The sequence below is a fragment of the Echinops telfairi genome, unplaced genomic scaffold, assembly GCF_000313985.2.
Source record: "Echinops telfairi isolate 266 unplaced genomic scaffold, ASM31398v2 ScPeMD7_19;HRSCAF=73, whole genome shotgun sequence".
NCBI classification, from domain to species: Eukaryota; Metazoa; Chordata; class Mammalia; order Afrosoricida; family Tenrecidae; genus Echinops; species Echinops telfairi.
The window spans coordinates 6,550,410-6,563,800 of NW_022103916.1; the positions used below are offsets into that span (position 1 = coordinate 6,550,410).

A 13,391-nucleotide genomic window follows, 5' to 3' on the forward strand; every position below is an offset into this window, starting at 1 on the left:
GGTAATTATTTCCTAAAATAAAATGATTTCTTGGTGTTAAAATATCTTCTACCAAACGCCTATAAATTATGCTTTCTCTGTTACAGATCTCCAACCTGGGTTTCTGACATTTTCCACTATATGCTGTTTAGGGTAAAAGTCGCATTGCTTTTTAAATCTATTTACCAGTGGTCTTCAGTCTGTTCATTGTGATTTTTTGAGGGGGTTTATGTCCAGTTAGAAACAGCTGTTGTGACTCTGCTATCTGGTTTCAAGGCTTCTGCTGTTGGGGGAGCAGGCTGTTGAGTGCCCACTTACCCAATCTATCATCCCTACCTCGTCATCTCCTGGTTGTTGGCACCTACATTCTTTTTAAAAAAAATCATTTTATTGGGGGCTCGTACAACTCTTATCACAATCCATACATATATCCATTGTGTGTCAAGCACTTTTGTACATTTGTTTCCCTCATCATTCTCAAAACATTTGCTTTCTGCTTGAGCCCTTGGTATAAGCTGCTTATTTTCCCCCTCCCTCCCCGCTCCCCCATGAGCTTTTGAAAATTTATAAATTATTATTATTTTGTCATATCTTACAGCATCTGATGTCTCCTTTCACCCACTTCTCTGCTGTCCATCCCCCAGGGAGGAGGTTATATGTAGATCCTTGTAATCTGTTCTCCCTTTCTCCCTCACCTTCCCTCCACTCTCCCGGTATTTTTATCTTGGTCAAATGTGGTATTGCTCAGGAGTGGCCTGGCAGAATTCCTGTCCTGTTTTATAGGGTAATCAGACAGGAAGAATAAGTTGAAATTCAGGCCCTATGTGCTCGGTAAGTGTTAGCTGTTATTCATTATACATATTGTCTTTATTGACATTGATAAGTGAGTTAACTTTATCTTATTTTTAACATCAATATTTTAGCAACATGAAGAGGACAGGGCTTTTGGAAACAGAGTAGTCCAAACCCTCATTTTAGTAAATCTTTAGACTTTGGTGTGCTAATTTCTCATCATGATGGCAGTGTTGGTTGCCTTCTGTGTGCTCTTTCAGGTTTACCTGTCACCCTTCTCCATTCCTCTCTGTGCTTCTGGAGGCTGACTTTTATGGAATATGCCAAAGTTTCCTTTGCCTTCTGGTATTCCTGTGCATTTGTTCATGAAGGAACACCGGTGGGAGATTGGAGGAAGGGCAGAGGGTGAGGGAGAGGTGGAGTCACTGTGAGTTGACTGCGTTCCTTGATCAAAAATACAGTTGTAGCTTCTGGTAATCACTCCTTGCCCTCAACCCTTCAGGCTTCGGGATGGTAAAAACAAACCAACCAAAACCAAGCCAAGACAACACACTCCTATTTCTAGCCTCAAGTACTGCACTATCCCTTGTGGTTTGCACTTTCATAAACAGTTCCTTATTAAACTCACTTCAGATTTCTTATGGGTACCATCTGTTTCCTGCCAAAACTTTGACAGATAGTTCTAGAACCCAGGTCTAGTTGACAGCCAAGCCTGCCTACACATCCATCTGGCTTTGAGTCACTGATGTCAACAGAGGTCGCCTGGGCCAATCTACAGGGAGAGAGTCCTGTCATAGGAGCACGGAATAACACTTCTGTTGTGTTCAATCATTGCGATTTTGAGATTTTTGAATATTGTAGCCTAAAGCAAGGAGTCCAGGTGGCATAGTAGATTATTCATTGGGTTGCTCACCACAAGGTTAGCAGTTCAAAATCAGCAACTGCTCCACGGGAAAAAGATGAAGCTCTTAGAAACCCACCGGGACCATTCTGCCCTGGCTTTTAGGGTCAAAATGAGTTGGAATCTACTGAATGTCTCTGAGAGCCTAAAGTGGTCGATCATCACCTGTTTTCTCAACTATTAATTAGAGGAAATCATAGTACTACCCACCTTTTATAGGGTTTAATGGTGAGTAAACGAGATTACGAGGAGCCCTGGTGGTGTAGTGGGTTGTGGGTTGGGCTGTTAATTGCAAAAACAGCAGTTATAATATACCAGTTCCTCCAAGAGAGAAAGCTTTCTGTTCACATAAAGATTTGCCATCTCAGATACCTTAGGGAATAGTGCTACTCTGTTTTATGGGGTTGCTAAGAGTCAGAATCAACTCGATAGCAGTTGGTAAATGAAATTGCAAAAGGCTTAGCATAGTGCTTGCTTTGTAGTCAAGTCCTCAATTATTTTGATATCATTATTAACATTGTTATCTTTTCTTCAACATTGGGCTTAAAACAAGACAAATATTATATGTTATGGTAAACTAGGTTAATGTAGAGGTTTTGGAGTCTCTGAGTGGCGCAAACAGTTAAGTGTGTTTAAGTGTGTATATAAATACGAGGGGCTACCCCCCAAAATCTGGAATCTACCCCCCCAAAGCTATGTATTTAAATATTTTACAAAACAACCTTATCACCTTCAAATTACTCTCCATTACACTTAATACATTTGTCAAATCTGTGATTCCATTCTTGGAAACATTTTTCAAACTCATCTGTGTGGATGGCTGACAGCTCCTCCCTCAATTTTCTCTTCACCTCTTCTACGCTGTCAAATCGCTGTCCTTTCATGCCCCTCTGCATTTGAGGCACAGAACCAAGTCAGGTGAGTGAGCTGCGTGGGGCAAGAGAGGCATGCTGCTTTTTGCCAAAAACTAGCACACTGAGATGGCTGCATGAGCAGGTGCATTGTTGTGGTGGCAAAACCAGTCCCCTGATGTCACAAATCAGGCCTTTTCTGTTGCACACTGTTATTCAGTCTTTTCTGAATAAAAGCTATAAATAGAAAGCTTGTTATCAGTCTGACCTGGTGGAACAAATTCCAAATGCACTATCCCCCTCACATCAAAAAAACCAAAACCAAAACACAATTGATTGAGCATCATCTTGATCTTTGATTTCATTTGATGAGTTTTGGGGGGGCAAGGTGACGATGGTGTTTTCTACTGGTTTGATTGATGTTTGCATTCAGGATCTTAAGAATAGCACCATGATGACAACAAATATATAAATGTGCTTGACACAATGGATGGATGTGTGGATTGTGATGAGTTGTAAGAACCCCCAATAAAATGATTTTAAAAAAAAAGAATAGCATCATGTCACCAGTAATGATCTTGGAAAAAAAAAGTCTGGGTCGCTTCAGAGCTGTTCTTTCAAAGCACGGCATGTTTCCACTAGATGCCCATTTTCCTGGTCAGTCAGAACCTGAGGCACAAATTTCTCAGCGACCCTTCTCATTCCCAAATCTTCCATTAAAATTCACTGAGCCAAACTACAAGATAGTCTAGATAACTTCCCCATCTCTTCAATGGCCCATCACATGGATTTTGTCAACATTTTTGTCCGTTTGGGAAGTTGACAGACATACAGAATGAGGTTTGCCACCAAATGACATTCTCCATATTTTGAAATGCGAAAATCATTTGTACACTGGAGTTTTTCCCATAGTGCTGTCCTTGTTCAACATCACAACAGTTTCTGCAGCATTTTGTCCCGAGCAGGAAACAAAATTTCATAGCCACATGCTATTCTTTCAAATTGAACATCACAGAAAAATGAAGTTCGAGTGAAACTGCTTTTACAAAAAAACTCACAGTGACCAGAGAGAAACTTTCCAGGCGATGCTACTGAGTACACTAACTCAAAGAGAGTAGCTCAATGCTCACCTAGTGGGAAAAATGCATACAACAAAAGCTCCACCGAGCGGAGCTTTTTTCAATTTTTTTTTTGCGGGGTACCCTCTCTTATATGTAAGGGTGAAGAAAAGAGATTGACTTTGCATCTGTATTATGAAGATATCATATTCTTTAAGGACTACAATAAATGAGAATGCTCCTTGTTTAGCATCTGAATGCTTACATTAGTGATCTTAGTTCCTACATATATAATAGCCTAGCTCAACCTCATGATATAATAGAGTTTTCAAATTCAAATTAGTCTTTGCTTACCCTCAATGAAATGAATTAATTTTGTTGAAAAGTAGAAAAGTATGATAGTATTGTACCTGGCTTCCAAGTCAATAAGGACCACACCAAACTGGTAGAATGAGAAGCTTTATTATAAGCCAGCAACTGGGAGTTAGCTCAATCTCTCGGTCCCAAGCGCTACTCAAACTCTGGTTTCTAAAGCACCAAATCATGAGTGGGTGGGGTGACTTTTCACGTCTAATCACAACTGCTCATGCTGACTTGTGGGATGAACAGCAAGGGAACGTCCCATCAGTATTTGTTATGAGTGTGAGTAGCAGCCCGCCAAAACTTTGAATTCAGTGGCTCTGGGTAGGAAAAATAATGTGGAAATTGGAAGCTTGAGCAGTGAAAAAATACAGAAGTGAGAGTCAGCAAGGTTAGCAAATGAGCCATAGAGTACTTCAATGGGACCATGTCATTTTGGAATCTAACTTAATCCCTAAGAAAAAGAAGGGAAACAGAGCATTTAAAATCAACACTGAGACAAAACTTGCTAACAGTTCATGAAAAACAAACTCACTGTTAGTGAGTCCGTTCTAACTCAGTGATTCTGTGGATAAAGTAGAACTGCCCCTGTGGGTTTCAGAGGCTGTACATCTTTACTAGGCCATAAACCCTTACAGGAGTAAAAAGCTTGTCTTTCTCCCGTGAAGTGCTGGGGATTTGAACTGCTAACCTTGTGGTTGGCAGCTCAATGCATAACTTACTAATCTACCAGGACTCCTTGACAGTACATAGGGCTTAAAAGAGTTTGTGGAAAATTTGATTATCTTTTCATTACATTTTCCCGCAAGCTTTTCAAAGCCCTCATCTGTCCTCAAATATAAACTGGTGGTGCAAAACCACCATCAGCAGTGACACTCAGGTGTAGGAATAGCAAGCAGCTGTGCAGGAGAAAATGGAGGAAGAAAAGGGTCCTTTTGATAGTCAGAGACCCAAAGGTCTCCCATAAATATTAACACTCTAAAGAAAGAGTCCCTTCTGGGAATAAATAGCTTTGTGGTGATATCAGATAATAACAGTTAAGATTGGGAGTGGTCCTTGCAGACTCAGTTTGTGGGGGAGTGCAGGAGACTGGGGGAAGTTATAGGCTGCTGGAGTGACCTGGGTATTCAGGGCTCTCAGAAGTCCTCTGGGCTCCCAAATAATTCTTGCTGGGTTAGGCTCCTGCTGAGAATGTATATTTCTACTCCAGATACTTATACTGATTCAAAATCTACAGTTTAAGAAGACTTCCAGGTGACTCGTATATATGCAAAAGATTAATGAAGAAACACTTGGAAGTCTTCTTAAACTGTAGATTTTGATTCAGTATATTGGTGTGGAAATGCACATTCTCAGCAGAGGTCCAAGCAGAATGAATCTGTTCCAAGCCCTGCTTTGGAAGTACAGAGTGGCTCTCTAAAGAGGAACTGCTAGGAGCATGAGTCGAGATTGACACAGCTTTATGAAGAAAGCAAGCTCAGGTGAAGTAGGGGACCAGAGGAAGTAGATTTTAGACAATACTGGAGAGGTGTCTAGAAGCCACAAAGTTGGTGGTTCAAACCCACTAACCACTCTGTCAGAGAAAGATGAGTCTATCTACTCCCGTAAAGATTTGCAACCTCAGAAACCCTATATAAGGTCACTATGAGTCAGAATCAACTTGGTGGCAGTGGATTTCCTTTTTTTTTAAAGAATTTTTTGAGAGGTGGCTATAGGGAGAGCCCATATGGTTTGCTAACCACAAGGTCAGTGGTTTAAAACTACTTAGGGGAAAGATGTGGCCTTCTCTTGTAAGAATTATAGACTTGGAAACCCACGGGGGGAGGGGGGCCATTTCCCTAGAGGTTTCTTATGAATTGGAATTGACTTGATGGCAGTAAGCTTGAGTTTATATTTATTATATTTCATTGTATTGCCAGAGGGGGGAGCTAGTCTCCCTTTACTCTTCTCACTTCAGCATGAGCAGCAGAACTGGGAGGAGTTTGAGTATATTGTAAAAGAGCAAGCATGTTGTAAAAGAAAGTGGGAATAACCCCTCTGAATAAGAAATCTACAGACAATTAAGTCATGACAGAAAAATAAACCCTAAGACCATATAAAACTTTATTAATTTTCCAAAAGGAATGAAATGAAAGTTAGAAAATAGGAATGGGTTGCACATATAAGGGTTGGGTAGTTCAGAAATGAGATAACTAGCCAGTAGGGTGTGATGAAAAGAGAGCTGCCAAATGGAGACCTCTAGAGTAGAAGAGACATCAATTTGAAAATGGGCAGAGTCAAGTTGTTGTGTCACTCTAATTTTAAATAAAACAATAAACATTAAATATTGATTCATTTAAAATTAGTTAACACTGGGTGATCAGACTAATGAAATGCAAGGAAGTGGTTACTCTATATGATAGGTTAGTGGTGACTTTTGAACATAAGAAGGGATTTAAGATTGAGATGGAACTTACAGGGAAGGGGGACTCCCAGAAGGGCTGGCAAAGTTTGGTTTCTTGAGTTGGATAGTGATTACAAGACTGGGTGGCATATAAGGAATCATTAAATGATACATTTCTTTCGTTTTGCTTTTAAATTGTATTAGTTAGAATTTGGTTGCAAATACAAAACCCTGGGCCGATACTAGCTTTTATTTTTTTTATTTTTCATTTTTTTTCAATACTAGCTTTTAATAGGTGTTTGTCGCAGTCCAAGGCTGGTGCCCTGGCTCATAGTACTATCAGGTAGGCAAGCACTACGTCTTTTTACTGTACTACCAGATGGTGTTAGGTGTTAGGTTGCTAACTGTAAGGTCAGCCGTTCAAAACCACCAGTTGCCCTATAGGATAAAGACAAGGATTTCTACTTCCATAAAAGATTTACAGGCCCGGAAACCCGTAAGGGCAATTCTGTCCTATTCTATAGGGTACTCTGAGTTGGAATCACTCTATGGCAATGAGTTAGGGTTTTTTGTTTTTTTTTTTAAATCCTTTGGGATTCAGTCAGACTTGTAACATAGAGGCAAGATGACTGTGCCGCATGCAGAATAGGAGCCCTAGTGGTATAGTAGTTACATGTTAGGCTGTGGTCTGTAAGGTCTGCAGGTCAGGACCACTAGTGACCCCTCAGGAGAAAGACGGGCCTATCCACTCCTATAACCAGTTAGTCTCTGAAACTCACCAGGGCAGTTTTACTCTGTCCAGGGACGCATTGAGTCGGCATCGACTAGATGGCAGTGAGTTCTCAGTTTGTTTGTTTGTTTTCTCAGGCAGAAAGAGAGAGGTGGCTCTCATTGCAATGGAGGCTGGGAAAGTGGGTTTTTAGCTTTTAAAATTATTGTGTAGAAACCCACCAAGGAGAAGGCAGTTAGGTGTAGAGAGAGAACAGCACTTTGTAATCAAGGCAGTTATATCCACCAGTGGTCATTTGACAATGTCCGGAACATTTAGGTTGTCACAATTGAAGGAGGGGAACTGTTGTTATATCCTTCGGACAGAGACCAGAGATCCTGTGCAGCATCCTACCAAGAATTATGTCATGGTGCCACTAGTGCTGTGGTTGAGAAACCTACTTTAGACCAGTGGTTCTGAAAGTGTGTTCCGGGGATCCTTGAACCCCTTTTAGGGGGACCCTAACATCACAATGGCTTTGATAATACTAATAAATCATTGGCTTTTTAAATTCTCACTCTCATGAATTAGAGGCTGTGTAGAATGTGATATTAAATATCTGTTGATCAACTATAAGAACATCAGAAACCACTTGTCTTCCAGTAAGAGAGTTGCAAAAGTATAAAACAATGGCACTCTTCTCGCAAAACTATTTTGTTTTAGAATATACTGTAATGATATTCTTTTTCATGAAAATGTGTTTGAAAAAAAAGAAAATGTTTGTTATGGGTTTATTATTTTATTAATATTAAATGATTCCATATTTAATTTTAAAATGTTTTGTTTAAGAATACATAAATATTGAATGTTCTAGGAACCCTGGTGGTGCTGTGGGGTAAATGTTGGCCTGTTAACTGCAAGGTTGGTAGTTCAAACCCACTAGCTCCTCTGAGGGAGAAAGATGAGGCTATTTGTAAAGATACACAGCCTCAGAAACCCTACAGCCTCAGATCACTATGAGTCTGAATTGACTTGATGGCAGTGGGTGGTTTGGGTATAACGTATAGAAACAAAAGCTCTTTGGGGACCTCAGTCCTGATTGGAAAAAAAATTAAGAATTGCCATTCTAGAGAATTAACTGATTTTTAAATGTCTGCAAATTCTGAAAAAATGCAAGACAATTAGTATATTCACTGAACTCACTTCCATTGGGTTGATTCCAACTCATAGCAACCCTATAGTATAGTTTGTCATAAAAAAACTTTAATTATTCCACAAACCTCTATTAAAGCTTTTTCTGTGCTTTTATGCTAAGTTCTGGGAGTGCAATGGTCAATGAAATAGAGTTCCTGCCATCAAAGAGATTTCAACCCACTGGGGGGGGGGGATCCAAATCACATTAATAACGTTTTATTTCCTTAAGTTGTCTAATAGAAGTGTGTTCAAAATGTGTTGGGATTACATTGGAAATTGTCCAGTTGTTATTAGAATCAAGCATCACATCAGGCAGATAACCCATATTTGATTCTCTTGCTGACTTCCAAACCATGCAGCCCCACCTAAGGTGGGAATTGCTACTATACATCTCTAATCAATAGTTTAAGGTCAGAAACTGAAACTAATCTTTATTCTTGTTGGCATTTTCAGTTACTGTGCTGGCAATATTTAATGAATTGCATGCAGACGTGGACCTTTATGCACTTCTCTTTGGAGAAAGCGTCCTAAATGATGCCGTTGCCATCGTCCTGTCCTCGTAAGTAACACTCTTTCGGGTCTCACTGGCCTGGCCTCCTAAGTCACAGTATTTCTGCCCAGGCAGAAAGATGGATTGCCTGAATGCTGTGGGCTAAATGGAGAGACCTGTCTTAAAACTGCTCAGTACTGAATTGAGCATTTTTTTTCTAAATGAGCTTTATCAGCATTTTGGATAGAATTATGTGTTTTTGTGAAGGCAGCAATGATCAGAATGCTGACACCAGCAGAACATAGTAACTATAGATTAAATTCAGTGACTAGACCATGGATACTGCTCGCAGAATGGCGATATCTATGTTTGCTAATGTGTTTTGCGCATGCAATCTTTTAACTCTCTCTCCTTTTTAAACTCCAGGTCTATTGTTGCCTACCAGCCAGCGGGACTGAACACTCATGCCTTTGATGCTGCTGCTTTTTTTAAGTCAGTTGGCATTTTTCTAGGTATATTTAGTGGCTCTTTTACCATGGGAGCTGTGACTGGTGTTGTGACTGCCCTAATATCCTTTTTGGAAGTTTCTGCCCCTCCGTGGCTATGCTTATGTGACATTACACTTTCAAAAAGAAAGTTCTTAGCTCTTCCTTTCAGAGAAGAATCAGGAATTGATTGTTCCACTGGACTGCCATGTGTCCCGAAGTGCATTCCTTTGAAGAAACACTTGGGCTAGGTCACTTAATAATGAAGTTGGAGCTGATTTGAGGAAGTGCAACTCTGTAGCCCTTTGCTTTTTCCTATCTGTTTCCTATGAATCAGTGGGAGACGGGGGGTTAGAAGTTAATTTTAGTGGGGTGAAGGGGGGATGAGAATTAAGGACCATCTCAAGGATAGCTAGAAACCCAGCTCCAAAGTTGCTGCTGCCGCCTACTGTCCAAGGCTCTCTGTCAGCGGTTCTCAACCTTCCTAATGCCGCCACCCTTTCATACAGTTCCTCAGGCTGTGGTGACCCCCAACCATCAAATGATTTTTGTTGCTACTTCATAACTGTCATTTTGCTACTGTTATGAATCGTAATGTAAATATCTGTTATGCAGGATATATTTTCATTGTTACAAATTGAACATAATTAACCATACTTAAAGCATAGTGATTAATCACAAAATAATGTCATTAATGTCATTATATACTGTGAAATATTCGTGTGTTTTCCGATGGTCTTGGGTGACCCTTGTGAAAGGGTCGTTTGACCCCCGGGTTGAGAACCACCGCTCTATGGTATAAGCACGACCATTACTTGCTAGTGGTCATCAGTGGGAATTTTGGAAGTCAACCTTCCTTAAGTTAAGGACTACACATATTTACTCTTGGAAAAGCATAAAAGCCATGAAAGTTCGTATATTGTATAATTCCATTTATTTGGAACATCCAGATTAGGTAAACCCTTAGCGAGAGAAAGCGGACTAGTGCTTCCCAGGGCCTGAGGGGGGACAGAAGGGGAAGTGACTGCTTACTAAGTACAGCGTTCCCTTTTAAGATGATGAAAATACCTTGGAACCAGGTAGGGACGGTGGCTGCCCAACATTGCGAATGTACTCAATGACACTCAAATTGTGTCCTTGAAAGTGGTTCGTTTCCTTTGTGTAACTTTTACCTCAATTAAAGAAGCGTCTGAAAGCAAAGTATGGAAGGACCAGGCCACCCCGCCACACGTGCTGTGGAGTTCATCTTCTCTTCTTTCATGGGCTTTTAGATCAGCAGTGTCCAATGAGAATGCAGTGTAAGCCACAGCATTTTGACGTGTAATCAGCATAAAAACTATTGATGAGATATTTTTGTATATTCCATTTTTGCACTCTTTTTTTATGACAACAGCACATCCCAATTTGGACTAGTTGCATATTAAGTATTTGTAGGAGCCACATGTAGCTAGCAGTTACATAGTAGACCATGAAGATTTTGATTGCATTCTTCACAGAGGCCCTTTTGATGCCCTGGGGACTTCCACTGGCCAGTGGAAACACTCATGAGACGGTTTTATGCTGGCCCCAGGGGGGAATGGTAGGGTTAAGAAGGGGGAATGTCTAGTCCCAATATGTGAGATGGGCCCCTTGGAGCTGACCCTGGACTTGTAGATTTCCTTCTGTCTTCTCAGGCAGTCATTCATTAAACAGACTCGGCCCCTCTTTCTAGGCCTATCCCAGGCAGCTGGCACTGTCAGCACACACTGTGCCCCTCAAACATGGGCATCGCAAGGAACTGGAAGAACCAATTTCTAGTTTCTTTAGAAAGCGTGATTTGTATTTCCTTCAAATATGTATACAGACATTTTAGAGCCCCCAGCCCCACCCCCAACAAAGTGTCAAAATGAAAAATGCAGCCCTTAGGGAATGAGTCCTGGACTAATGGAGTGTGGTTCTTGGTGACCTTGAACCATTTGTGCCTGGAGATGTATTCCTTGACCAGGTGCTGACGTGACCAAATTTACCAAGCTGCACTGCTTCCCGCTGCTGGAGACCGCGCTCTTCTTCCTGATGTCCTGGAGCACGTTTCTCTTGGCAGAAGCCTGTGGGTTTACAGGTGGGTTTTCTCTGCCTTTGGGCTGCCCTTCCTCTCACTGCAGCAGAGGCTGTCAGAGCTTGAGGGGAGGGAATGTGCTCGCATAGTAGTTACACGGACTGAATAACGACTCTGGGAGTGTTCAGAGGGGATGCTGCTGAGCACGGCTGGTGTTCTGCCGGAAACAATATACTTTTAAAGGGTAAACTTTATTATTCCAAACTTGGTTATGTGTTTGTGTACTCATTCTAACTGTAAGTAGATATTCAGCACAAAGGTTACTGAGCCCATTAAAATCTTATTTGTATCTTCCCCTAGATTGCCATGTCATTTCACAAGCCATAACAATAACAAGCAAAATATCTGTCCCTTTAAAGGTAATTTTGCATCTACTTGGATATTGTGCACCCATTTTCTCATCTCTTCATCTCTGGTCTGTTTAATCATTGCTTTTAGACACCATGATTTTGGCGGTCACAGCAGTCCAATCCCATCGTGCATGGCGTCGCCACAAGTTGAGGGTTGACTCAGTGGCAACTAACGGCAACAACAAGATCAGCACTTAGTGCCAGTTCCATACATTATTAGTGTGGTTATTCAAGTGGTTTTGATTCCTGGGACTCACATTCCTTCTCCAGAAAAATACATCACTGACTTTTTCCATTAGAAATTTCAAGTAGATAAGCTACACAATCCAGACAGTTAGGAAGTACTTGTATCATCTTCTCAAAATGCTACCACATAGCTATGTGTAACATTACAGACGACTCCACAATGATGTACTAAAACAATGGCAAAGTTTCAGGTGTTCGGATTGTCATGGACAGCCTGGACCAGAACGACAGATCGGTCGGGCTTGCATAAATGAAAGTGCCCTCTCAATCTATTCAGAAAGTGGCCATTTTTTCAGTCAGAAACCCCAGACTGCAAAAATATATAAAGGATTGGTTTAAAGTGAAATTCCTTCCAAAGAACAGAGAAAAAGATGGCAAAAGTATATAACAGGTCCTTACTTTCTTTGTTTGTGGATAAATGCCAAATACAGATGACAAATTCAGTAGGAGTTTAGAGGGATAAGAATGCTTTTATAAAACCGGAGCTAAGAGATAAGTTGGGGACTTGGGTTTGAGGGAAAGCAGGATTCAGAGAAGGAAAGGTTGATATGAGGGGGGGGCAGGGGAAGCTTTCCATGCACAATATTTCAGTTATAAGATACTTTCAACATATCCAGGAAGCTGGCTCTGCTGGATTGTTCCCACTTTCACTTTTGATTTCAGCCGGGATTTCGTCACACCTGGACCCCCTTTTCCGTGTCGACATGTATTTTTTATCTCTTGACAGGTGTCGTAGCTGTACTTTTCTGTGGAATCACACAAGCTCATTACACCTACAACAACCTGTCCGTGGAATCCAGAAGTCGGACCAAGCAGGTCAGAGAGCATCTGAGTACTCATGAGTTACCTGCGACCACAGGAAGGTGGAACTGCAGGCCTCACAGTTTCCTCTGCCTTTTCCTCTCCCCGCAGCTTTTTGAAGTGTTGCACTTCCTGGCAGAGAACTTCATCTTCTCCTACATGGGCTTGGCGCTATTTACCTTCCAGAAGCACGTTTTCAGTCCCGTTTTCATCATTGGCGCTTTTGTATCCTTTTTTCATATCAACATTTTCAACAAGGAGAGGTGGCCACTTTTGGGGATGCTAGTGGTTTGACTGGATCAGTTCAGGGTGTTTTTATGATGAGGAAAATTTGGCTTAAGACAGGTTTCATAAAATTCAATGTATGTAATGTGAAAGACAAATGTTAATTCTAAGCTGACCCTTTCTGCATTTTCTGCGTAAGGTGGGTTTTCTGGAAAGATGGTACCTGGCAGGCTGGTCTTTTAAAATGCCTTACTTTTTAGTAAGTCAGGAAGTTGGCCACCTTGTCAGTCCCCAGACTTGTGTTTGAGATTTTATGGCTGCGTTACTTCCGATCTCAGAGACTCCCTGATTTGGATGATCTGAAGGCTCTGTTCCTTCGGCTCTTGACTGTGTACCCAGAGTGGGCAGCCCTTCCTCCTCCTGCCCAGGAGCACTTATACGTAGTGGCCATGCTTTCATCCAAACCTATCTA

The 13,391-nt window shown here is 41.2% G+C and overlaps 1 protein-coding gene across 1 annotated transcript in view; it reads left to right on the top strand.

Moving 5' to 3' along the window:
* Window positions 1–13,391, top strand: part of SLC9A7 (solute carrier family 9 member A7) — a 193,227-nt gene that overhangs the window by 120,364 nt on the left and 59,472 nt on the right. The window contains exons 7-11 of the mRNA XM_004713195.2: window positions 8,681–8,786; window positions 9,144–9,285; window positions 11,195–11,300; window positions 12,621–12,709; window positions 12,806–12,919. Coding sequence (XP_004713252.2) covers window positions 8,681–8,786; window positions 9,144–9,285; window positions 11,195–11,300; window positions 12,621–12,709; window positions 12,806–12,919 — 557 coding nt within the window. The remainder of the gene's footprint in view (window positions 1–8,680; window positions 8,787–9,143; window positions 9,286–11,194; window positions 11,301–12,620; window positions 12,710–12,805; window positions 12,920–13,391) is intronic.